Source organism: Scleropages formosus, chromosome 7 (genome assembly GCF_900964775.1).
Source record: "Scleropages formosus chromosome 7, fSclFor1.1, whole genome shotgun sequence".
NCBI lineage: Eukaryota > Metazoa > Chordata > Actinopteri > Osteoglossiformes > Osteoglossidae > Scleropages > Scleropages formosus.
In genome coordinates, this window is record NC_041812.1 from 19,008,379 (window position 1) to 19,035,371 (window position 26,993).

The 26,993-nt window shown below is 42.6% G+C and overlaps 2 protein-coding genes across 3 annotated transcripts; both read right to left on the reverse strand.

The window, feature by feature from the left end:
• Nucleotides 1-2: 2 nt before the first annotated feature.
• Nucleotides 3-3,810, reverse strand: arl2bp (ADP-ribosylation factor-like 2 binding protein). The gene is made up of 7 exons (XM_018726678.1): nucleotides 3,569-3,810; nucleotides 3,084-3,153; nucleotides 2,750-2,811; nucleotides 2,495-2,601; nucleotides 2,213-2,298; nucleotides 1,633-1,729; nucleotides 3-1,389 (listed from the first exon to the last, which is right to left on the reverse strand). The coding sequence occupies exons 1-7, from the start codon at nucleotides 3,585-3,587 to the stop codon at nucleotides 1,279-1,281; spliced, it is 552 nt and encodes a 183-aa protein (XP_018582194.1). The 5' UTR covers nucleotides 3,588-3,810; the 3' UTR covers nucleotides 3-1,278.
• Nucleotides 3,811-7,654: 3,844 nt separating this feature from the next.
• rspry1 (ring finger and SPRY domain containing 1) lies at nucleotides 7,655-19,059 on the reverse strand. Of its 2 annotated transcripts, XM_018726580.2 has the most exons (16): nucleotides 18,734-19,059; nucleotides 17,956-17,989; nucleotides 17,285-17,807; nucleotides 15,443-15,495; nucleotides 13,316-13,428; nucleotides 12,994-13,120; nucleotides 12,255-12,313; nucleotides 12,080-12,146; nucleotides 11,589-11,720; nucleotides 10,783-10,898; nucleotides 10,111-10,254; nucleotides 9,893-10,004; nucleotides 9,598-9,700; nucleotides 8,861-9,013; nucleotides 8,209-8,313; nucleotides 7,655-7,964 (listed from the first exon to the last, which is right to left on the reverse strand). In XM_018726580.2, exons 3-16 carry the CDS (start codon nucleotides 17,644-17,646, stop codon nucleotides 7,868-7,870), a joined length of 1,743 nt encoding a protein of 580 aa, XP_018582096.1. In that variant the 5' UTR covers nucleotides 17,647-17,807; nucleotides 17,956-17,989; nucleotides 18,734-19,059; the 3' UTR covers nucleotides 7,655-7,867. The 2 variants fall into 2 exon arrangements, with proteins under 2 accessions (XP_018582096.1, XP_018582097.1); XM_018726581.2 differs by lacking the exon at nucleotides 17,956-17,989.
• Between the last annotated feature and the right edge of the window lie 7,934 nt (nucleotides 19,060-26,993).

The window sequence follows — 26,993 nt, forward strand, 5'->3', positions numbered from 1 at the left end:
GTGACACCATGGTAATTTGTACATTGTAGATCTTCCTCAATTAAAGTTCCTGGTTGCAAGGGTTAGATGTAAGGTGATGATGCGCAGCTGGTCCTGATGTTCAGGAAAACTGCAATGGCAACAAGATGGCACAGCCCTTACCCCTAAACAATTTTATTGAAATAATGAACTGCAGGTCAGATTGACAGGAATTCAATGTAATGTAGTCTGTGTATTTTATGTACTTATTTCAAAAGTGGCAAACTACTGTATGGAATTAATGTTTCAGTATTTATAAAGTACACAGATTAAGAAGGCTATTACAAATAGAGCCATATTTTAAAAAGACAGGGGAGATGCAACTCTCATTAAAAGGTGTTTTACTGACAAAACTAAACATGCTAGGCAACACAGGTTACTGAGTATGAGCACAGATCCTTCCACAGACAGCATTTTCATAAACTGGTTGTAAAGAACTTGCAAGTTCCAGCTGTCCTGGAGGGACTGTCAGTAGCGCACAACAGTTGTGATTCATTTCATGCTCTTCAGCTTCACTCAAATCTACTGCCTATTGTACATACAGCACCTCTGTAATATTGTCCCTTTGTGGACGCAAAACCACTAAAGGAGTAGTGTATGAAAACAGCCAGTTCAGCTTCATAACTCACTCACATACAAGTGTTCAACAACATTGATATGAAAAGAATAATTTCTCCCTCTTTGCACACTGGACATGCGCAATAACTCCAGTACTTCAGGTAAGCAATATATTAGGTGTACAGAGACCATGGATTGGTCTCCTGTTTCACCTGAGACAAACTAGCAATCAAATATTAAAACATTTATACTAATGTTTAAAACGAGTTACTTTGAGGGTAAATTTTTAACTATCAAAGGAAGTAAATGCATACATAGAAGTCTCTTTTATATTTACATGCAATACTTGGTTTAAAATCAAACTGTAGCCAAGATTTGATTGTACATTTACAAAAAAAAAGATGACAGACTGGAAAACCAGGTTACTTGCTGGGAAAGGAAGTTTAGTACGCAAAGACTTCCCCCAGGAGATGTCTACAGATTTTACGCATGAACACACTGTTCTCTATTTTCCTCTCCAAGTGCTGTGCAAATGTGGTCTCAAAATCTCAGTTCTGAAATAAATACACACATTGGTGAAGATGTAGACATATGATTCTGGGCCAGTCCATAGGTATGTCAATGCATGAGCAAACACATATGCATCTTTGTGTGCATGGCCAAATGAATGTTACGTATATATTCCACGAGGACATCTCCAGGTCACTGCAGTCCTGATGTAAAGGTGGTAAAGGGTGCAGAGGGGGATGCACAGGAATTCAAAGACTTCACCACCAGTACAGCACTGAGGTCCACATCACGCCCTTCTCTTTCCTTGAATGGCACAAGGCAAATGAGGAATGATGAGGACAAGGAGGATGAAAGAGAATCAACCATCAATACGAATTACTGTACCAAGTTCTGGACAAAGAATAATGCAGTATGAGTGATTTCAAATTTACATAAAATCAAAGGGCATATAAATAGGTACTAATTTGTTTCCATATAAATATTTTTAAGACTTAATACTTTTACAGACTTTTTCATAGTGTTTATTTTTCCCCAAAGTGCACTTACAGCTCTGTACTCCACAAACATTTCTTTAAAGGCCAGGAAATCGGTGAAGGTGAGCAGCATATCAAAGACATCTCCTGAGATTTCATCTTTGTGCTGCCTAAAACATTGAGAGATGAATAACAACTGATCATCATAATTACACAAAAGTAAATTAAGACTACAAAGAACTGATGGAATTCCAGAGACAAGTTCCTGATTCTAAAATAAACCCTGTGCACATATTCAGTGGTAACTATAACAAGCTAGCACTGTTAGTGGGCAGCAAAATGAAGCAAGGATCAAGGATAGTAGCAATGCAGAGCAATGTGCACTGTGAGGGATTCAGTGAACAAAGGTTTAAAAAGACTACAAGCTAGATTAAGCGCATTTCACAGTGGGGTGCTTGCACAAATGCTGAAATCTGACATCTTACGTATTCGAATACATTTTATTTGGCAATGCACTCCTGAACTTTGAACAACACTGCAGGCAGGATGTTTAATGAAAGCGACTGAGAAGGAGGAGGAGGAAGCTGATCGCATGAACATTGAGATTTTAACTCTCTCTTCAACTTTCAAAAGCAAGAGGTGCAAGAACTCACATAAGAGAATTGGTGAAGGTGTTCATGTGGAAGCCAGGAATCCGTTCCGTCAGCTGCCGCTCAATGTGCTTCTCCAGCAGCTCAACCTGACGGACCAGAACAGCAGCTGTCAGAAATCTGGTTGTGACCAAATGCAAAGAGGGTACTGCAAGTGTCTAATGGCAAATCATTCAGCTACAGCAAAGGATGTACACAGGACAGTAAAAACTCCAGTTCATCACACATATGTACAAGACCCTTGCAGGCATCTGTCCTTAAAACACGTGTCCTTGGGAAACTAACGTATTCATTGAAGATAGTGGTGTAGCTGAGCCTGTTCTCCTCCGAGTCATCGAATTCCATGTAGTACTTCTCCATGAAGTAATGCTGCAGCTGTTGGAACTCCTCCTCTGTGAAAAAAATTCACAGTATCCAAAACTCAATCAGACGCTTCTTTAACGCACCAAGTTAGAGAGGAAACTGTGTGGGTAAAAAGCATCTCACATTCCGTCAGTTACAGACATCCCGTAGAGCACGCCACTGCTGCCATGAGCTCACCCATGATGATGTCCTCAATGATTCCAATGACCCTGTCAAACTCTGCGTCTGCATCAGAGCAGCTGCCACAGACCACATACGGAGAGGTCAGTAATGCAAGAGACAACTTGACCATCACCATTGCTAAAAGTTCCAGCCGAATATTCCGTTGTTTTCTCAGAAGGTTCGACTTCAACATGAAGAACTGCACGCTAGTTATGCAGCACTGTGGTGGGTGGGTGTGTGTGTGTGTGTGTGTCAGTCACTGAGCAGCATATGTATGACTGACATCGAGGTGAGGGGTGGGTGACGGTAACCCCTAAGGAAAACAATGGTTCTGAACTTGAAAACTTACTTGGACAAAGTGAATTCATCGTCATTGAGCTCCTCCATCTCCACAGAGTTATTTCCACCTCCCAGCAGATCTGTCAGTAGAGGAGGAGCAGTGGAGTTAACATTTACATATTCGTTTTCCTGACGCTGCTGGCTGCTGGTTCTCCCAATACCCAATAGACTAGTCACTGACAATTAGGATAGGAGCTACCAACCAGATTACCTGACATAGATACCTCTTCGTTATTATACTAGAGCCTAGAGGAAGGCCGTTCGGTAGCGCCATATTCGGAATGCCAGTGGCTATTTCTCTTAAAAAACGTTCGCCATGATGAAGCAAACTGGCACAGCAGCAGGTCACCGTCAGATAAGCGCATCACGCATGCTTAGCCAGGCAGCCAGGAAAATTACGTTTCAAAACAGATAGAGAAAAAAATTATTTAATGTAATCTAGTCAACACGGCCCTTTCAGCTACGATTAATTCATGAATAAGCGCAGGCTCTTACTTTTTTCTCTTGCTGACATCCTCTTCTACCTGTGGCCAATTAGCTTCGCACACAAACGACACCACAGCAACGGACGCACGTGTCCCATCCGCTAACCAGTCCGACTGGAAACACGACGAGGTACAACTTTAGTCCGGCCTACATGCTGCGTTTCATTTTTCCAAACAGCAAGTAATTAAATCGGTAATACATGTTTAAGATTTTTGTGCTTCAGTATTCAGAGAAACACTCCATAATGTCAGTCTTTAAAGTCCTGCAAGTTTTGTAATACCTTCGGTAACTGGTGTACAACTGAAACCCGAGAGTCTCGGGGAGACCAGGTGAAGAAACGTACGGAATTAATAAAGACATTCGGTAAAAATTCATTAATTCCAGCCTTACGCCCTGTGTTGCCGGGTTAGGCTCCGCCTCCCTGCAACCCCGTATGGGATGAGCGGTTTCAGATGATGTGTATGTGAGTAAAATTAAAAACTGGGTTGGAGCCGCGTACTATTAGGATAGTAACGGGGTTTGAATATGGCGTAAAGCAAAGCTGTCTCTCACACCGTTTATCCTTTACAGAAATACAAGCCAAAACTATGGTTAAAACTTCTCCTCCATTATGAAAGACAGAGCCTACCGCTGCACCCTTATATTAATGGCCAAACGGTCTTCTATGACCCTATGAAGTTAAATATGCTTAACATTATTGAGTCATATATCAGAAATGACCATCAGGAGGAGAAAAAGTGTGAGAGTGAGGAGACCACTGCACTGCACTGCACACTCTCCATTAACTCTCTTTGCACTGTGTTCACTGCTGAGGTAAAATTCATCTTAAAATCTGTCAAAGACACCAAACAAATATATTCCGTATTTATTTTGCTCCTCTCTGCATTCAGAAGTTTGTCACACAGCACTTCAGTTATACGGTCGGTATTCGGGGCGCAGTCCACTCGCGAATCCGAACATTCGCGAATAATTTTTGACCCCCTAGCCTAGGCTCCAGGATCTTCACTTTTTTTCTGCCTCTTGGCATCACTTCCTGAAGCTTTAGGAGCACTACGCTCTGGAACCATGACTACAGTTCGAAGTTTCTTGCACAAAGTTCACTGTAAATTGCTGGGAGAAACGTGAGACGAAAACAGGCGCTTGGATCGATACGAAACAAACTGCTGCTGCTGAGACGAAGAGACGCGGCCTTTGCCCACACATCGCGTGGATTCTCAATTTGCAATGCTTTCGTGCTCGAGCTTTTAAAAATATCTTTTGTATACATAATGAATTTATGTATAATCAATAAAATAACGTAATACTGTATAATACCCTGCTTTATGGTTTAAGATTTGTTTACGTATGTGCGCGTGCCCCCTGCAGCTTTCGCATTAGGCAGCAAAGCAAAAATACTTTTTCTAATAAATTTTTGTACTCTATACAGTGTTGTATACATAAAAAAGTGCACATAAGCTTTTGTGAACTGCTTAATATTTTACATTTTCTATCCTGAGAGCATCTTCTGCAAAAAAGCAAAAATTTAATTTTTTTTTTTTTTTTTTTTAAATTGAAGATCAACTCGCGCATATGAAACTCGACTGTACTTTAAAACAGACCTTTTCTACGTTTGGTTCAACATGGACTTTTCATCAGCTGCGATCGGTAGAAATGCAACTCTCCTGTTCCGCACATTACAGCTGGATTGGAGATGAGGATCCACTTCAGATAATCCAACAGGTTCTTCATCTGTGGGTCAGACAGGGATGGATGGTGGCTTTCATATAATGATTCTCATACTAGACCTGTAATTCAGAACAGCACTATAACAATAAAATGTTCCACGTTTCTTTCACCATCCCTCTGGCCAGACTGGAAACTTTGCTCTTCTGGTTAATCCACCTCCATCACTAGAATATTATTTAAAGATACATTAGTACCACTAGATTGTCATTTAGTTCATGCTTTTTTTCCCCCCCAAAGCAATTTACAGTGTTACGCTACCTACAGTTATTTACCCATTTATGCACACATGCAAGGTGCCAAGTCAAACATGACGCAGAGCGACCACTCGTGTAGTTTTCAAGGCAAGTCAAGGGAGGAAGAGAGGTGGGTTGCCAGGTCCTTCCTCTGCATGTCAGGGGAGGAAAATGAAGGGACAAACATGGAGCCGCCGCACACCCCAAGCAGGACTCAAACCCCAGACCCGCCACACAGCGAGGCACTAGTCAACCCCACTGCACCCTCACACCCCCTGCCCATTTATACACCTAGGTAAAATTTACAGGAGAACTTCAGGATAAGTACCTTACTCAGAGGTGTTACAGCAGTAGGTGAGATTCCAACTTGCAACCTTCAGATCTGAAGGCAACAGGTTTAACTACTACAGTACCAGCTGCCCCACTGAATCTGTATTTAAGAAAAAATAGGAAACATATCAAAAGTTGCTAGAATTGCATAAATTTTGCAGCTGAACTGTAATGCAGTATCACTAAAAATGAAAAACAAGGGGAGAGGGCCACAGATGACAAAACAGTAAACCACAGAATTAGTGACTTGACGGTTCATACAATAACATACTTTAGCACTGTCCCTCAGTGATGATCTCAATATCAAGTCTGCTAGCCCCACCCTTCCCTCATTGTATGGACTGGACCATGTGTTTGAAGTGTGTTGATTGTGGTCATGTCCCTTCTTTACACACAAACATTGTCTGCTCATTTAGGGGTTAAAACATGGCCTCAGTACCATGTTCCATTAAACAGTGTTCCTAAAAACAGCCAAATAGAAGCACAACATAAAGTGCTTTCTTACTAGTATTTCACTTATTTTTGCAGATAAGAGTGGTCAGTAAAAATTTTCTGTTAGGGATCTATGGCACATCAGGGCAGTCTGCTGGTTAACATCGGTTACACAATTCAAGCCTTAGACTACCTCATCTGAATAATGAGAAATGAAAGATTCCTCACCAGTATTGCATCCAACCAAGAGATGGAAAGAGGGCAGCAAATTCAGGATTATTCAAAACATATCAGGTGAGTACAATTCTATTATTTTTAAAAAATGGGCAGCACAGCAAGTAGCACTGCTGTCTCAGGCTGCTTGAGTGGTGCAAGAGGATGCGAGTTCAAACCCCACTCAGTCTGTGTGGAGTTTGCGTGTTTTCCCCATCTCTGCAGCAGTTTCCTTTGGGTACTCAGGTTTCCTACCCCCATCCAAAGACAGATTGTTCAATTGGATTGGTGACTGTCACCCATAGTGTGAGTGACAGTGTCTGTTTCACTAATGTATGGATGAGAGACTCATTGTAAGTAGTGTATCTAGCAGGTGAATAAGGTGTGGGCTAATAACACTACACAGGAGTCACTTTAGAGAAAGTCATGTGCTAAATGATGTTTAAAATATATCAAATACAAAAATACACAGTTTACACTTCATTAAAAGTACTGAGTCACCCCTTTTCTCTTAATTATTGGTGAGATTGTTAGGTCACACTATAAGAACCATGGCCAATACACACGCAAATGCTCTTAAAGGCACAGTAACTGCTTTTGGGTCATGTCTGTTTAAAAGTAAATGATCAGCTAATGTCATTTACACCTAGGGTAAGAAACTTAACTTCAAGTTTTTATTACTAAATGGCAGTTTAATTACACATAAATAAAATACCACATCATCAGAATGCCTGTCCTTGTCAAAACACCTTCAATGTGGCATGAATCACTCCAAAACTGCTTCAAGTAGGATGCAAAAAAAAAAAAAAAAAAAAAAAAAAGTAACAAGACTGGATACGATGTTCCATTCGTACTGAAGACTGATTATCACAGTCTTCACATAAAATTTTGTCACCTGCTGTGCATTTTCAAATGGAATGGAAAAGAAACTAAACACTGGTACACTGAACAGCTGATGACAGGGGTTTAGGACATGAACAGAGTCCTAGCAGAGAACAAGCAGGTCAGCTCCGTACATCCTGGGTACGTTATATGAGTCCAAGCAGCCTGCGGTGGTGCAGAGGAAACCTTTTGGTCTCTGAAACCTTTTGGTCTTTATTGGCAAGAGGTGACATCTACCTCCCTTTGCCAAGAGAGTATTCTGTGGAGTGTTTCATTATTTAAAAAAAAAAAAAAAAAAAAAAAAATCCCCTCATCTTCTCTTGCTGCAGGCCCTTAACCCCCCCCTCACTTCCCCACCTGTTCCCACATAGGACCCTGAGAAGCTGAGCAGTCCCAGGGAAGATGGTGCTCTCAAGCTGGGGAAGGAAAAAGGGGGAATAGGGGGTTGGGACACCCCTGCCCTAGTGTGGGAATGCGGGGGGAAAGGGGTAGGTCAGGACACATGAGAGATGAGTCTGACTCGACTCTGAATGTCGTGACGACACAGCGGGCAGGTGTCCAGCTGTAAGGCACACTCCATGCACATCCCACTGTAAGGAAGGAGAGAGAGAGAGAGAGAATGGTTTCACATGCAGTCAATGATTATATCCTAGAGAAACAGGTCATACAGCCAAGAAAGGGAGAGAAAGGATCAAGCATGCCAGATCTTTCAACAACACAGGCACACAGAGGACATAAACACAAAAACTACCGATTCAAAACACTCACAAATAAATACTCAATCCCCACACCCCTCGGTCCCCCAAGAGGTCTGAACACCCCGGCCTGTTATACCCATGTCCGCAGGGCCGAAGCTCAGTGTCAGCCAGCTGGTCACAGCAGAGGGTGCAGCAATTGTCTCTGATGCTCACCTGCTTCAGCAGAGCTAAGCGACGATGTCTGGGGGGACGAAAACTTAAGTGTACACATACATGTGTCATCATTTACCCCCATACCTGTTAATTCATGTTTTGTCAGTAAAACTTGTAACAACTTGTAAAAGCCACACTACACAATATCCTCAAGTATCAAACTATAAAATAGCAATGTTGAGCAGTGCCAAAAAAGTTCAAAAGGGTATATTTCATCTGAAATACGTGCTTCAATTATGGTAGGAAGAACACGGGAGAACGTCCAAATTCCAAAGAGACAGAGCTGGATTCAAACCCAAAGCCCAAGAGCTGAAAGGCATCAGTATTACTCACTCAAGTCAATATTAAACATCAAAAGGCATAGGAAATAAAAATAAAGATGCATAACGGGATTCCAATGTTCTGGTAAACACACCAGCACAGCTGACTATGGTTCAGGTTGAGACTGCTCCCTGAAAGTTAGACACTGGGGGTGTGGAGAGTGCAGTAGACCAGAGCAGGTCTTTAGAAATTAGCTTTGACAGGATAAAGCCTAATTCCTTCAGCAGGACAAGGTCAAGATGAGTGAGACTCACCTAGGCAAAATGATCTTCTCGTCAGATGCCAGAGAGGCAAAATCATTGAATGTGCTGAACTTGACGGGCGGTGCATGGCGGAACGGTTTCGCTCCAAAGTTAAACTCACACTGTTGGTATGACATGAAACTTGCTGCAGCAAAGAACCCAGACCTGAAGCAGAGATGGGTGGGCTTTGTTTAAATTGGGGATTATAAGCATATACAGGAGATGGACGGATATACTGTTTGAAAATCCTTCTGTGGACTAATCTAAGACAAAATTGCTTGTCATCTCCATTTAAAAGACTCTTCCTGAATCACATTGCCCTCTGTTGCTGATTTAAACTATGAGGCAACTGCAGTCCTTCAAGACTCCAACTGTGCAGATATTTGAAGTACTGTTCAATCAGTGCCTCACTCACACAATGTTCAAAACACCAAAGTCACAACACACTAATGGGTACCAAAATTAAACAAAATCCTTAGAGAACACAAATGGCTATTCATGGGCTAGATTACCATTTTGCTGCTTAGATAATGCTTTCATCAAAAGCAAATTCTAGTATAAGGAGCAATTCAGGTAACTTTACTGTGTATAAAAATACTACACCAGTACCAAGGAATAGGGCTTGAACTTACAGGACCATGTCCATAATGTATATCCTTCCTGTTGCTCCTCTGCCAGAACATGACATATGGTGTGGTGGTGGACAACTTGTACCTCAAATCAGAGAACCAATGTGGGGTCATACTCACGTGGCTGAAGAAAAGACCTGCTTCTCGGGAGGGAGCTGGTGCCCGTTCAAGTAAAAGATCATCTGTTTTTTGCTAAGGTCCAGCAGGAAGCCAACAGCATCACCTGAGGGGATAACAGCTCATCAACACTGAGTGCCCTCTCCATAAGCTTGTTTCTTGGGCATCAATAAAATGCTCTCAAACAGAAATGTATGTCCACTTCATATGAACAATGCATATAATCAAACAGACCTTTAAGATGACCACACCACCATTTCAAGCATCTCAGAAAGGAAGACTTGGGTATAGCTCTCACCTTCTTTCCAACAAGGATGGGAGTGTGGTTTACTGCGGGCATTATACCAGATTAGCTGCCTGCAGCCATCATATGCACATGAGTACTCATCATCCCCTATCCCATAGCCCTCCTGCAAACAAGAAGGGGGTAGGAGGAGGAGAAGAAAAAAAAACACACACATTAATAATATGTTGTATTCTCACTCATCCCGCTGTGGAAAAACAACCATTACACACATGGTTGAGAAACTTGCTGTCCTTGGTGGCCCAGCCGATCTGCATGACCCCGGATGTGATTACAGTGACCTCGTAGTACCACACGCCTGAGTCAACGCAGAAGGTGCAGCGCACACTTTCAAAGGAGGAAGCATCACAGCGGGCCTAGTGATGAAGGTGAAGAGGAGACAATGAGAAGGAATGTATGTCATGCAGCAATGTTTAAAGGCTTATTACTTTTCCAACACTTGCTGATAACAGAGGAAAACCAGGCCAAAAAGTTTGAGGCACAGCAATATTACCAGAACATATGAAGTGTGCCATTATTTTACCCCATTTTTTAAACTGTTATTGTAACTTATTAAAATGTCAAATATCTGATTATTTCCTGTAGAAAAAAATCAAATAGGGTGCCTTGTTAAAAGGCATCAAAGTTTCAGTTTATCAACTAAGACCCAATGCCTTTCGCAAAGAAGGCTCTTGACAAGCAATTCACTCAAGCCAATCACAGTTGGCAAAGACTATTGCTTCTACAATTACAGCAGGTCAGCTGATTACAAAGACTGTATATTTTACTTGAAGCAGAAGTTTCCAGAAAAGCTTCTTAAAGTAAGCTGAAAATGCATAAAAAGTATGGCACAGAAGTGAATCAGTATGTATATATATTAAACCCCATCTTGAAAAGCCACTCACCTCAAGACCACTTGGGGAAATCTTTAGATACTCGCTGACATCATTACTGTTCAGCATAGCATTGATGTTGCCGAGATTCACCTTCTCGTAAGTGAACTGACGTCCCTCTTTCAAGACTGGAGGGGAGGAAAGAGCCACATTCAAGTATTGGGACACCCTGCATTTACATTTTCATAATGCACTGTAACAACATGGTACTCAGTCCATAATATTGCACCCTGTCATAAGAGGCATTAATGGTAAAATTATACTTGGTGTCAAACTACAGTAAACTGATAACTCCATGAATATGCACCTCAATCACATATAAAAGCTAGAAATAATTTTAATCAATTCATGCAGATATAGAGGTCTTAAGAAGCATTACTCATGCAAAAGTTTAGGTGTGTTTTGTCTAAAAGGGTGGTGTTCAAAGCCCTACATCTCCCTTCAGTATGTTTACCACCCAGATGAATTGCCAGTTCTTTCAGTTCAATCTCCTCATTACCTCCAATGCCCTTGAAGTGCGCGCGCGCGCACGCACACACACACACACACACACACACACACACACACACACACACTTTCAGAACCGCTTGTCCCATACGGGGTCGTGGGGAACCAGAGCCTACCCGACAACAGAGGGCGTAAGGCCAGAGGGGGAGGGGACACACCCAGGACGGGACGCCAGTCCGTTGCAAGGCACCCCAAGCGGGACTCGAACCCCAGACCCACCGGAGAGCAGGACTGCGGTCCAACCCACTGCGCCACCACACCCCTTATGCCTTTGAAGCATCCCACTAGTAATAGGAAAATTAAGTACTCACAGAGGTTATCCAGGCTCCACTGGGAGCAGAAGCCAACTTGGCGCTTCAGGTAATCTGAGTGGTTGGCCCACGACTCCAGCACCGCCAGCCGGTCACTGATGCAGGACTGTGATACTGTCAACTTGTTCTCACCTGACAACAAGTATCAGTGACCCCTGTGTCAACTGCTGCAGCCATAAAAATCATTAAAATGCACTATCTGCTCATGTATACATATACAGGTGGTTTCATGAATAATTGGAAAAAAAATCCAGCCTGAGAATGGGACGTCATCAATAATGAAAAAATTACATTAAAAATGATTTCTTGAAATATGAACATCCATGTACTAGTGATCTTACATGAGATTTCAAACTAAAATCTAGGTAAACATTTAATAAAACTGCTGAAATTTCTCAGAGTAGTAAGACACATGCAATATCATATGGTTTGGATGGGGGGGGAAGAAAAAAAAAAAAAAAAAAAAAAAAAAAAAAAAAAAAAAGACTTACTGGTCTGTGAGAACTTCTCCAGAGCAATAAGTGCAAAAAGCATGACCATAGGGTGGGCCTCTGGACTCTGGGCAGAAAAGGAGGGGTCAGTACATAAGTCAATAAAATGGTAAGAATTCATATTAATCAACCTAATGATTAAATCTAGCTGAGCCATCTCTGTACATGGACTCACCAAGCTTTCCAGGAGATATTCCAAGGTGCCACGGCTCAAGAGGCCGATGCTGGCTGGGCCTGAGAGAAAAGTGCATTTTTTTTTTTTAAATCATTTAATAAAAAAACAAAAAAAGAACCCATGTATATTAGAGAAAATGGTGCACTGCACCATTCCAAGAGGTACAAGATGGGAAACTTTACTAGTCTTACTGCTGTGCATTGCTCATAACCTCATTAACTCAAACAAACACTAATGTTTAAATGGTCTAAAATTGCCAATGACAACTAACTTTGGATACATATGCATAAGACCACTATCAAAACCAAGTAATGTGGATAATGCCATGTTAGTGTGCAGGCTGTAGTTTGACCATATTCCAACCTAAATAAAGGGTTTAAACACATTATAAAAGCATAATACAGCACAAGTTAAACCCTCCACAGTGGCTTTATGCAACACATCCACTTACGTGGCTTCTCAAAAGGGCTCCTGCTGACTAAGCGCGTGCAGTCTGACCTTTCGCCAAGTTCACCCATGCTCCAAACCACACGCAGTAAGCCCAGAAAACTCCACTGAACACAGACCATAAAAGCGTGTATCTTTTTCCCTACTTTTATAACACTGTCAACACGCATAATGCCAAGAGGAATGTGCAGACTTCCAATTCTAAGAGAATTTCATTAATATAAAAATTGTTAAAAGCACTACATTTCTTCCCCAGAGTTGCGGTCTTTCTCCTGGTGGCCGAGAGCCTCACCTGCCATCTTCTCAGCCAAGCAGCCCAGCACAGCGGTAGTGTTGCGGTGCTTAGCAGGAATGAGAGCGTCCTGGCGTGCCGCAGAAGCGCTAAGGTTCAGCATGTCTGACAGCTTCTGCAGCGCATCCTGGTGGTAGAGGGGTGGATCACAGTCTGTTTCACAACACTGAAACACTCCGGAAGGAAGACTTTCTACATAACAATTTAGCTCACATGAAACTGGATTAGCAAACTATAAAACTGACAGTTGAAGGGGAAGACAACATCTCTGGAAACAGTGGACTTGTGGCAAGACTGGGGTGTAGAAAAGAGAAGTGCTCACTTTGGTGGGTAACGGGCACTCATCCAGTAACAGGGTGATGACAGCTGGGCCCAGAGGGTCATCGAGTGGGATGACTCGAATCAGAGACTGGACCACCTCCAGCCAGCCATCATCTGAATGGACAGGGCAGAGAGTATATGAAGCAAACATCTGTAGCAGGGAGTGGTCTCACTGCTGCTGTAGTACCACTGAGCAAAGTACTTTCTCCTAATACAAACAAATGAAAATACCCAGCAGTACAAATGGGTCAAAACCTGTAAGGATCTTTGGACAAAAGTATCAGGTAAGGAACAAATTCCTCTCACAGTCCCAAGATACAGGTTTCAGATATACAGGCCAATTTTTCCATATTTTCTAACAATGGCTGAGTAAAAGATGGACTAGAGGTACATCTAGAGTGGACCCTGCCTCACACCTTAAGTTTCCAGGATATACTCTAGACCACTACAACCCTCAATTTTCAGTTAACCACCTGTACAATGAACACCTTAAAAATAACTCAGAACCTCAACATCAGGGCCTTTAACAACTTTTGTAATACTACCAATATACACTAAATCTTACACAAACAATAATATTTAATCACAATAACTCTGCTGCACTTATACACAGTAAGATTATTTTCAACTCAGACATTTAAGATTAAATATTTCACTTTCTATAACTTTTACACTTAAGGCCTTCAAACCAGTTCAAAACAAAAACATTGCAGCCCTTGGGCAAAAAAAAAGCTGGACACCCCGTTCTATATTAATCCACTCAAAGAACATTTCACAGCAATGGTTGAGCAATTCACAGCTCACGGTGGGCTAGAACTAAAAAAGTGCCAACCTCTCACCTAGGTGGTAGCTTTTAAAATAAAAAGTTTAAAAACACAGCTTCCAGATGGCAGGAAGGGCATCATGATGAAAACAGGCAAGCAACAACAAAACTATACTAACACAGACCCTGTTCATTGAGGCCGGAAAGCTTCCGGTGAAGCTTGTGTGTGCAGCTCTCAGAATCACTAGGTGTGCACCTGGACATTACACTGCTTTGGGTAAGACCAAACCAGGACAGAAGCCTCACACATCAGCAACAGACAAATGAACAAGCACACACAAGCAAGTGCCCCTTTTACCTAAGAGAACTATGTAATCACCAGCGCTTGACTAAAAATTAAACTGAATAAGTATCTGATGGCATATAAGTTAATATTTTTATTCGCCTGAGTGTACTGCAAACACTAAAAGCAAAGACAAATGGACAGCCAGGCAGTTATTTGATATCAGCCATCAGCTGCTTATCAAACATCCCAAGAGCAGCAGGATAAATACTGTGGTTTCAAAACAAGTATGATCTGGGGGTCCAGAACACTTTGTGCATGACAGGCTCCAGAAGGCAAACAGAGGCATAACAAATATACTGTACCTGACATGAAGTCAACAATTTGATAATAGTGCCTTCTGATTCCACCTCATCCACACCAAGAATCCCAACTATTTACACAACCATGTTCAGATTTCAGCTATTTCTTCTAACAGGCTCAGATCCTTAGTGAGCAGAGGCCGCATCATACAGAAAATTATCTACACCTCTTTTGCTAAAGAAGAAAAAGAAAAAAAAAAAAAAAATTTCACCTAACATCTAAAATGCAAACTGAATGATAGCAGGAAGGAGCTAATTAGAAAAACAGATAAATGTGTGGGCAGGTACTGCAGTCACTGGATAGCTCCAAAGCTGCAGGTTACAAAGTGGCACCAATTCATATGTGCAGGGTTTGCATCTCCTTCCCTTGCACTACTCTCTCCCCCTCCCACCCAAAAAATGGTCACTTTGGTCTCCTCTTATGGATAAAGCATGTGCTGTTCATGTGAATCTACAAATGCATAAGAGCATGAAAGAATGTATGTGCATGTATAAATGTTCAGTGGCGATAGAGAACTGCACTGAGTGGCATCTCTGGGTGTCAACAGCTAAACTGTTTTCTGCAGAGAATATGGACCTGGACTAGAGATGCAGTTGCTGGAAAAGGATGCAAGGTAGGCAAAGTTTTTTTTCCTTTAAGGAATGCACTGCAGTGTTTGACCATAACATTCCTCCCCAGTCTTTTCCCCACTGTAAAGACAATGGACATTAGTACCTTACCTGTCTCTGCCATCTCATGCAGAGTGATCATAGAGTAGGGTGGTTCCTGGTCACTGCAACAAAGTACAAAACAAATGAGCATCATCCACACTAAGTTCAGGTCATTCTGAAATCAGTCTTGAAATGGTGTGGGCAGTGAAAGCAAAAGGAGATGGCAAGCAATGTGACTTGCAGCTACCACTGACATGCCACACTGTCAGTGTTTAGGCCCTAGGGCTGGCGCATTCATCAGCCCACCTGGACATTTATACATGTGAACAGCGACAGCATGTCTCCCCACAGGGGATGCCAGCAGGACAATCAGTGCATTACAACAGCAAAATAAGTTTCTCTGATCCCGAATATCCGAATCGCATTTTCCTCTCTGCCCCATTATGCTCAGCATTGCGCAAAAAAAAAAAAAAAAAAAAAAAAAAAAACACTTTAATGGTTTGCACTTTTATTCTTGGTTGGGTGCAAGCCAGAAAATATTTATGATGTGCATGTGTGATAAAGATGTCACATATTGAATTATCCCATAACGTCAGAACTGAATTTGTTCCAGTGGTCTGTGTGCATATAAGAGGTTTGTTTGAGAAAGCTTAATGTTCTTAGAAGCAAAATAATGACTAACAAATAAGAGTATTGATGCATGTGGGTGACACACACAAGGCTGCACAATGAATGTGTGCATATCAGACAGAAGGTATGGCTAATAAGGAAGCTACGAGGTTGTGGTTATTTTTTTATATATAACAAAAAAAAACCACACACACTGCAGCAGTCACAAATCTTATTAGCCTCAGTAATAAATGAAGGCTTATTTAAAAATTCAGCATTGGTAGGAAGTTTCCACTCATTCGCCCCTTACTGCCATGTCCTGTGACCATGTGTTAAGCTCTTGAGGGTTGTAGAGGTAGGTTATTGGTCAAGCTGTCAGAGGCACAGAAGGACCCCACTGTCATCCAGTGGAAAGATGGCTGCTGGCAGGCAGAGCTGATTTACCACCCTCGCAAGCAGCAGATTAACACTCCCATGACCCTGAAAGAAGGTCAGCAGCTCAAAGTATTGTCAGAGTGCCTGTCAGACAACATGCCTCAAATTACACAAACAGGAGAAGTTTCATTTCTAACTTCAATGGAGATACTTTTCCATGAGGTTACAGCACAGTGGGTACTGGCCTTGTGACTGCAACTGTACTAGGGAAAGCCCAAATTTGTTAAGCTGCTCAAACAGAGCTGCCCACACTTTGCTGACCAACTGAACACAGGCAGTGCTCTCATTTACCAAGCTTTGGCCACAAGCACAAATGGTTCCCCTGAGCCTGCACCCAACAAGCTGGGTCACACAGAAAGCATAAGGAGTGCTGAGCTCTGCAGTTACAGCAGGGAGACACCTGGTCTGTACACATTTTGTCAGCTAGGACAGTACAGAAGTGCCAACAGCTAACACATAGCCAGCTGGTAGGGAATAGGAATATGTACTTACAAAGTTTTCGTTAGTGTAATTGGCCAAATGGATGAGGTTGGACCTGAACTTCCCAATGTGTCCCACTAATAAATTCACATCAGTCATCACTAATTGACTGCTGATGCAGACCCTCGTAATGGACGGACAGAACACTTGAATAGGACATATATTGCACAATGCATAGCACACACACAAAAAAAAAAAAATAAATTTTTAGTTGAGGACTAACGTTGAGGCTATGATGTCTCACAATCCTGCAATTGTATAACATCGGCAATTTCATAATCTGACTTTGGACAAAGCATAGAAATGTCATTAAAACTTGAAGCATGATCTTTCCCCATAGAACAGATTCCACCTCTTGTCAAACCCAGGAACCTTAGAACCACTTACTTATCTACTAGCGTCCTAATGACAGCCAGCGTATCCAGCACCAGCCCGTCCACATTCTGCTTCTTCCGTCTGGGCTCGTGTGGACCTCGGCCGCGTCTGGGTGGTCTCACCGGATCCCGTGGGCGGCTGCTCCGCGTCTCCGACACCTCAGCGGAGGCATGGTCTATGCGGCGGAGGTGGCCACGGGGTGCCGAGCCTTCCTCCACATCACTGTCCTCCCTGCACACGCAGCTGTTGCCCATGGCCCTAGCTACAGCCGCAGTCTCCCAAAAGCACAGCAAGAGTAGCTGCTCTATGGTGAGCCGCAGGCCCCAAACAAGGCTTCTGCTGGCACAGAATGCAATCCAGGCAGCTACAATCATATCATTTGGGTGACTTGAGAAACAGTATGGTGACGAATGCAACTGTCAGTCATGGTGCAACTGCAAAGTGCGAGCAGCTGAGCGGAGGGGCGCGGGGCAGCTGGAGCAGAGTCGGGGAACATCCTCAGCCTGACTCACCATCAGCCGAAACTCTTCAAAACCTACAACAAAGCAAAGAGAACCTTGTAAAAGCTGCAAGTAGGTGTTGGAATCAACTTTAAGCATTTCATACCAAGCAGCAAAATACTTCCGGAGACCATACACAAGAAACCCGAATTATGGATTTAAAAGACATGATTTTTTTTTTACCATGATGTGAGGCAGTGAACATGCAGTTCCTTTCCTAAAGGAAAAATAAAACATCTGTGACAAAATGTCCTCTTTATTGACACTTTGGCCATAACTGTAGATATGCACACAGGTTAATTAGTACAACAAGCCATATTACCGCTTACTAAACAAAACATAATACAAGTTACTTGTATTGCTAACATGTAATCCTGGGTTCTTTTGTGAATACTTATTAATTTACAGGACTAGCTGTAGGGAAGATAAGTCACAAGACCTGTACTTTCAAGGCACATTTCGCTCCTATCAGCAAATTGCAATAAAGTAGTGAATGGATATGGACAGTGAGCGAGTGCGTGTATTTAACAAACAGGGCAGCGGGAGGAGAGCAGTCAATCCGCTCAATATAGAAATCAGCGTTCAGCTTGTCATCATTGCCTCTCTTCCGATTATTCAGCATTTTCAACTGGGCACGGGCCTTACGAACTTTAAACAAATAACATTTTTAAACGTCAAAAAATAACTCCACTTTAATAATTCATGCAATACAAATTAAATACACATACCCTATGCATAGTCCCTAACCAGCTAAGCTGCTACTACTACTAGCTAGCTGAAAAGAAACTGACCCAATGATTCACAAACTAAGTAAGACTGATGTCTCTGAGCATTACCGGTGTTATTCTAAATGTAAAATATCGTTGAAATATCTATTTTAAAAAAAATAACCGCGATAACCTACTAAAGCAGCGTCTTTGTATAAACCTAGTGCTGAGGCGAGGTGAACACCCACACATACCCGCGCAGGCAGCTGCGGTCCTCGGTGCGGCCGCCCTACTTTAGTCCGAGGATGCTGACGAGGCCTTTTCCGGTCACACTCAAAGGGGGAAGTTGGCCGCTGATCTTTCAGCTCCTTCTTAAAAGTCTGGAAGATCTCGCGTCCACACGCTTTGCTATCTGTTCTAACACATGTCTCGGCTTGAATTCGATCCTTTTTCCGCAGTCTGATTCATCATGATAAGGACGGTATCGGTCTGAATCAGGTTTCTGGATGTTGTTTCCACAAGTCAGGTGGTGATCGGTGGTGATGTCAGCACGAGCCGCCACCGCCGCCGCGCGCGCCGTGACCTCCTCCCAGCAACAGCGTGTGACGCGCTACAGTCTCCTTCTTTAGGCGCCTTATATGGCTTATAGTGCACAGTCACTTATATTGACACACGTTTCATTTTCTTGTTGTTTAACAGCAAAAAATTAAAATCCACTATTACAGTCCATTGCAAAACTTTAACGAAAAATCCCACCATTACCATTCTCTCATTTAACTTATTATTTCAATACACAAGGACATTGATTGTATAACCATACTTAGCTCCAAAAAGTGCAACATGATGAATAGTGTTGACTGAAATCCCCAAACAATACAAATCTTAGCAGAAAAACCCAGGGGCTTTACATACTGAAAACATTATTCATGCCTACAGTCAAGACGAATAAAATGTGTTTAAATAGCCCAACTCCACAAAAAAAGAAAAGAACTCTCAGAGTTAATTCTGCCCCGCACAATTAGTCAGTTGCGGTATGAAACATCACGTTATTGCCAACTCGTGGAATAAAAATAAATTCCACTAGGAAAAAAAAAATGTGTTGGGACAGAGCAAATAAAATGAACCAACTGAAAACTCACAACATACCCAATATTAAATTATAACATTTTGATCGAGTGCAAAACTTACCGAAATAATGAAAAATATATGGGGTTTGTGGTATTTTATTTGCTCTTTCATTTCGTAGAAAACGATTTTGAAAATCTGTCTGACTTGTACTGTCATAACCTTTTAGAATCGCCGAGATTCCTTTGAACACCACAACCGCTTGTTCTTTTACACGTTCATCAGTTCGGCCAACCATGATGATGTGTAACGTTAACACAGCAGATTAAAATTAAACACTAGTGACTAAATGCAAAAATGCGTGGTGATCGTGTTATTCCCAAACGGCACTCGCAAAACTTCGCGTTATGTAAACTGTGATCCTCTCTTTATTCATCAGGTTATTGAAATTAAAACAAGCGTCGCAGCGAAACGGACTAAGTTTATTTGTTGGTTTACCAGGCAGGCCACAGCGAGTTACTTCTGTTTTTTTTTTTAATTTCATAATTTTAACTGCTAAAGCAGTTACTTTTGTTTGCAGTTTCACAAGCCTTCCTATGGGGTTTCCAACCATTTCACAGTTTAAGGATAACTAGGCTTGACTAGATTTATGGGTTATACTGATTTAAATATCACATGTACCTTAAACAACGACTGCAAGCTACAAATTCTTTGAGGAAAAAATACTGTGGCCTGTAGAGTAATTGGTTATTTCCTATTAGTCATAAAGTAATTAATCAATAACTAATTGCATGAAGTAAACATAAGGTAAAACCTCAATTAAGGGTAATTTGACCTATTTTGAATGTAAGAGACTTTGGATACTTGAATGTCATTATTAGTTGAAATCTTGCATTTTCACTCTTAAGCATGCTTCCATGGATGACTTGGTTTTGGAAATTATGTTGTTAACAAGCTTTGTCTTGCAAGGCAGCGCTTGTTAAACTCTTCGCGCTTGTTAAGACAGCCCCCGGGATCATAAGTTATGGCTGAAAGTGTAAGATTTGCTCTAGGTGCTGCAGGGTGGCAGCAACCTAATGTAACGACCCGCGTTATTGAGAGTTTGAGCGGGAAAACGAGTCTATTGTAAAGAGTTGTATTATGGGTAAAATGGAATTAAGTGTTCAACCGTTGTGAGGACTCACAGGGAGGATAAGGGGGTGAGTGTGTTGTCCAAGGAAACAGGAAAAAAGCCTGAGGAGTGCTAAGCAGGGAGCTGTAGATGTAGGTCATAGAGGGAAATCTTTTTGTTCTAGCTGATCACTTAAAATAGGGATTGAGCAAATTATTCCCCTAACTGAACTCATTATGAAGCCTCTCTTGGTGCAACGAACGTCAGCAGTTAAAAGGACGACCTGCACAGACATGGAGTCCCCAGGGCCTGAAGTGACACACCGGAGAGCCCTGCTGCAGAAGCCCTGGGAAACATACAGTTAGCCAAGCTTGATTGTTACTTAAAAAAAAACACCTATAACCATGTGCCACAAAAACATGAGCAGTCATGCATGATAATCAGGTTGATGGTAAGGTACTTCCTAGTATAGCTTATTAAACCTAAATTCATGACGTGTTGTCAGGATCAGTATAAACATTTGCAACGATCGACAATAAATGTACCACGTGTCATACTAATCTGTCACACGACAGACTTACTAGTGAAATCTCGCCCTGTTGCGCAGGGTTATGTACAGTATCATATGTAGTGTTACCAGTTTGCTCGCTCTGCTGCTGTGGTACCGTACACCCTTGATCAAGGTACTGTACATACCCTGAATTGCTTCCAATAACAATTACTGCTGTGTATATTTGTTAATAATTGTAGGTAGCGTTACATTTTAAGTCTCTTCCTAAATACACGTTTCACTCTAAAAGTAGTCTGAAATAAGTTGAAATAGCGACGCTGGTTTTCCCAATAAAGTTTGCCATTATTACACCATCGGTAGGAAAACAGCCCCGGTTTGTGTCGCTCCGTGACGGCGTCGTTAGCGGCGACCCGCCTGTACGCTAAACTAACCAGGAGATGGAGACAGAGTCTGTTTATGAAAGACGGTGCGAGCGGCGTAGCGTGTACTTTTTGCTCTTACACGCCTCCCGTGGGTTCTTTCTTATTATGGTGGATCATGCTCTTTACACGCTACCCTGCTCCCGGTCGGTCGAAGCCGCGAGGCCGAGGGGCTCGTGCGAACGCGCGCCCAGGAGGGGTGTGGGAGGCTGCGCGCGGATGCGCTCGCGCCGCCGCCGCTGCTGCTGCTCCGCGCGAGCTGGCTGGGTGTCCGTGCAAACATAGATGATAGACCCGCCGAGACCCCCGGGACCTCCGCATTAGTAGGCGTGCAGAGTGAAGGGGCAGGGTGACGCAACCTCGGCTTCAAATCAACAGATACACTGTTATGAAGTTGTTGATTTTTTTTTTTTTGCGCGAAACGGTCGTGTGATTTTTTTTATTTTTTTTCCTCGGGCTCGCCTGCTTCCCAAGCGCACTTGCCACTCATTCGAGTTCTTTGTTTGCTGCGTTACATAACGCTTTGCTTATTCCTCCTTGAGAGCGCAGAAATTCCCAGAGTGCGCGCGCCGGCAGGAGGACAGAACGCTGCGTTTCGTAGGGCGTCGAGGCGCGCGCAGCCGGCCTCCTCCAGAGCGCATCGGGGCGTGCGCGTTCCTCCCCGTCTCCGTCAGGATCCAGCGCTGGGAAGCAGTGGGAGATCGGTGCGCCGATCTCATTATGCTTCACGAGAGGAACATCATAAAAACACCGTTATGTAATTGGATTTAAATGCCTTTGTATTTATGATGGACGAGTGGGGAACTCCAGCAGCTTTAACGGTTGGCTTTCAATTAGTCTGTGCATCAGCATGCGGCCCAGTGCGGTAGCGTTCTCTTCGCGGCCTCTCTTGTTCCCCATTTCTTTTTCAGATGAAGAATTAATTCCCAAAAGCTAAAAACAATCTAGTAACAATAAACTAAGGTGGAAGACATTGGGCTCATATTACATTTATTCACTTAGAAGATGCTTTTCTCCAAAGTGACTTAGAATGTATGTAACATGTGTAGTGTTATCAGCCCACACACCTTATTCACCGCAGTGACTTACACTGCTAGATACACTACTTACACTGGGTCACTCATTCATACATCAGTGGAACACACTCTCTCTGTGTCACTCACACACTATGGGGAACCTGAAAAGCATGTCTTTGGACTGTGGGAGGAAACCAGAGCACCCGGAGGAAACCCACACAGACTGAGCAGGGATCAAACCCCCATTCTCTCACACTAACCAGGCACTGTGAGACAACAGCGCTCCTTGCTGTGCCACCATACCGCCACTTCTTATTGATTCACCTTGGTGCAAAGCACATTTTGACTTGTATGCATGTACAAGTCAAAACTGAGCTTTGAACTGAATGTGCTGTATGCTGTGTTTGCCGGTTTTTATTGGGTGTGTGTTATAGGGGACTCACTGGAATTAGAGTTAGGGGGAATAAAGGTTGGAATGGCACAACGCTTGGCAACAGAGAAAGAGAGTTAGTCAATCCCTTTCCGAAAATGTTTCCCACTGTCCATTTTTACCCATTTCTGAGATGCACCTGCTGCTTTCCAGTTATCCCCGAGGCCTCATTTGCCCCCATAGGCCACCTTCTGAGCCACCACTTTTCCCTGCTGCTCAGCCTCAGCTTGTCTTCCACATGCAGTAAGCACAGGTGTGTGCGTGAGCTGTGATTGTACCCCTCACCTGCTTGCTGTGCTTCCTCAGCAAAGTGAACTCTTCTTGTAAAGATAGTGTTTTGCTTGTGACTAAGTAATCATTCAACGTCTTTTACTTTGACATATGTATAGTCATACATTGATCGTTTTTTTGTCTATGCCAAGGATTGTCTAGACATTCCATTTACCAGTAAATGAGATTCTGAACCAGGATCAGCAACATTTCTCTCATGTGGTTCACTGTCTTTCCCAAAAAGGATATTAACACATAGACTTCCATGTCAGAACCTCCCACAGAGTCTGTGGGTTCTGCTGTTACTATAGGAACTGAGTCTAGAATGCAAATGGAGCCATCAGCTACCAACACCTAGCACAGTTATTTTTAGGGGGAAATGTATATATGTGATCTATTTTTTACTTTTACAATTGATTGGTTATTGTCCGGCATTGGTTAGTACCATTGTAACGTTGTGTGGTAGTTCTTATTATCCAGTATATTATTTAACAACCGTGTCACAGTCAAAACGATTATCCAGGTAGATGGCATAGAAGAGGCTACTTTTCCCCCTCATTTTCTCTCTCGGTTTCCATCCATTAGCTTCAAACTATGTCTGTCTCGCTTTTCCCCTCTCACTTTGGGACCCAATTATGTGTTGGCTTGTTAAAACAGGTTTCATGCACTGACAGTATCTCCTTGCTACGGCCATTGAGGGTCTGATCTGAGCCTGCCACTTCCATGGCTGGTTTGAGCTGCCCTTCTAGTAGACAGAGAGGCTCACTGGCTTTGTTACCCTCAACTCATGCCCAGCTCTCTCATTCTATTCATTACGCTGATTTCCTGGGGAAGGCTGTCAGAGGTCATGACAGAAGCCTTCCCCCCTCATTACCTTATGCTCTCCCACAGTTCCTCTGCTTCTACCCTTGAGAGAGGCACACAGGAGAATCCAGAACTGAGAGGATGTGTGCCAGTACTGCTCGCCAGATAATCAACAGCCGGGAATTGGCGAACAATGCCATTAAAAGTCCGCGGGGCCTTACACAGACTCTCGGTGCTGGCATAATGACTGAAGAGCCCTATGCTAGAACAGCGCATCTGCTACGCTGTGATCCAACCGCTGCTGATGGCTCAGAAAACCTTTCCTTCCTCCCAGTAATAACATGTGAAACCTGGGACTTCACTCAGGGTGTTGGGTTGGCAGAGTAGCAAAGAGGTAATATCTTCCTGTTCTGTACTCCCTCTTATCTAGACATCTCAAAGAAATTTTACTGTGCTTAAGTTTCATTGAAAAATTGACTTTTTAACAGTCTGGACAAAAAAGCGTGGGTTTTTCTCTTGATGCTCAATTTAGACGATAATAGCTCCTTGCACAGACTGGGCAAAATTCATACATCTTGCTGCATGACCATGCGTCCCCTAATAATGTTCATCACGCGGGTTGAATGTACGTAGAGTGCAGTCACGTTCACGGACAAAGAAAAGGAACATAATGTTCAAGATTTTGGAACTGAGTTGCCAACCAAAAGATCACACTGAGGGCTGACACAGTCAAAGAGAAATGTGCCTCTCAGCACCCAATCATGTGCCTACTTGCAAGCAACGGAGAGCAAGTTGTCACGGCAACCCTCAAAAGAACGGGATGGTGAGCTGAGACGGTTAACGCTCCTCGCAGCACTTGCAGTGATTAGCATTCACATCAGAAAATGTGAGTCAGATTCTGTTTTGATCATCTGTTTGTTCTGTAATGTATTTTCCTCTGTTTCATGCTAAAAGCTGCTACCCGTTAAAGCCCCATTAAGACCTGTTGTGTGACTGCAAAGCATTTGCCCTGCTTTCCCTGCTTACGGCAACCAGAGTCATATAGTCTACAGACAAGTAGATGTTTCGAAGCCCTGGCCCCACCGAGTGAGGTGAGGCAGGTAAATATTGCCAAAGTGGAGGAAATCAGCTGGGGAGAACTGTGTCTACTTCAATGAGCCCACGTCTACCACAGTCTTGAGCAGCTCCGCCCTGGCTCCCAGTGGGGCCCTGGGCTTCTACACTGTGTTTGTTCTTGTTAGACCTACAGTGGAAGGTCTGCGTGCCAGGAACAAATGTGAAAACTTGCATCTGCCTGAATTTGTGTGCATATACAGGATGCCTTGGACAAACTTTGCTTCTCTGAAGGAGAAAAGCAGCAATGAGTCTTTGTGTTCACGTGGAGAATGTGGAAGCTGCACGTTTGTATACATTGATGGTTGGACCCGTATTGCCATGTGTGTTTCGGCATGCGGGCTTTCTCGCACGCGTATGGACTCCTTTGTGTACAGCTGTGTATAGTGTGTACACAGTGCAAAAATAGACAGAATCAGCACAAGACCCAAAATAGGGCAGGACAAAAATCACCCGAACGTGAGACTCTTGAGTCGGATTCTCTGTGGTCACAATACAGTCTTTTCTTCTTCATTCAACGGATGGGCTAAGAGCAGCACATGGCCCAGATCAAATGAAGCCCAAGTTTTAGGACAATTAAAAAAAAATGAATGACGCATGCTTTAGTGGGGCCCTTACAGAAAGCTGAAACTGAACAAATATGATGTCAGCAAAGGTCTTGAGATGCTTGTGGAAATCTTCCCCACACCAAAGCTGTCTAACTAGTTGCAGCATATCAAAGATCACGCCGCAAGACGTGCTGAAGTTTAGTGACACGTTGATGGTCATGCTGCAAGCTACTTACAGGACAATCCTTCCATTGCCGACACTTTTCAATGCAGGGAAAAAAAATCCTGCATCACGTCATGCATGATATTGAAAAACTGGTTGCGGAATATTGGCAGATTGCAGATGATCTTCTGAATCACCTCATCTTTTAATGGAATGAAGGAAGTCATTCCAGTGTTGCGTTGTGTGAGCTCCTTGGGCTGTTGCCACAAAAAAACATTCATTACTTGAAGCAACTTGAATAGCTCCTGTTCTTGGCAGCTGATGTTTTTGGCACCTCTGTATGTACTGTATGCACACATACTAAGGACAGGAGCCACTATATACTATTTTATTCATATTTTTCTGGGCTGGCAGACACCAAATCCAGGGAATTATTAATAAAAATTAAATTCAATGAAGAAAGCAAGTCAGGATTGGCCAGCCTAATAATATGAAGCATAGCCACAAACTGCTTATAGTAAATACCTGCTGTCCTGTAAGTCAGAAGTCAGTAATACCAGCACAGATAATTCACAGGGTTCCTAGGCTTTTGCTAAATATGCATTTATTTTTTTTGGTTTGAAAACATGTTTCCATAAACAGTATGACACTGCTGCCAGTTGTACATTTTCATTAATATGCTTGCATCTCTAATTTACCTTAATTTTTTCTTTTTCAGAAAATGTGGAAATAAAGTTCATGAACAGCTGCTATTGCCTGTAACCTTATACTGTTTTAAATGTTTACAAAAACAGATCTATGCTTCCTGCATGAACTATTGATGAAATGACAACTTATCATAGATGCCACTTCGCATTTTAATGGTTCAGTAATCCAACTTCCTACAGGCCTGTATTTAAAAACATTGTTTACACATATACTTGCACTCACAAAGATGTATGTTCATAAAATTTTATTGACCTGAGAAATTACAGAAATAACAGGTAAAATGTATAAAATCAACATAATATGACAAAGGTACTTACTGCATCACAGATTTCAATTCACTTTATACATATAACAAT

What these genes read in the sequence shown, in the direction of transcription:
- arl2bp (XM_018726678.1), bottom strand. An exon ending in ACCTTCACCAATTCTCTTAT is followed by an intron (nt 1,730 to 2,212) that starts GTGAGTTCTTGC and finishes TCAATGTTTTAG; the next exon opens with GCAGCACAAAGATGAAATCT. An exon ending in TGTTTGTGGAGTACAGAGCT is followed by an intron (nt 1,390 to 1,632) that starts GTAAGTGCACTT and finishes GTGCCATTCAAG; the next exon opens with GAAAGAGAAGGGCGTGATGT.
- rspry1 (XM_018726581.2), bottom strand. Translation starts at nt 17,646, where the DNA reads ATGATTGTAGCTGCCTGGATTGCATTCTGTGCCAGCAGAAGCCTTGTT. An exon ending in ATTAGGACGCTAGTAGATAA is followed by an intron (nt 15,496 to 17,284) that starts GTAAGTGGTTCT and finishes ACTTTGTTGCAG; the next exon opens with TGACCAGGAACCACCCTACT. An exon ending in CAGGTCTTTTCTTCAGCCAC is followed by an intron (nt 9,014 to 9,597) that starts GTGAGTATGACC and finishes TCTCTGCTTCAG; the next exon opens with GTCTGGGTTCTTTGCTGCAG.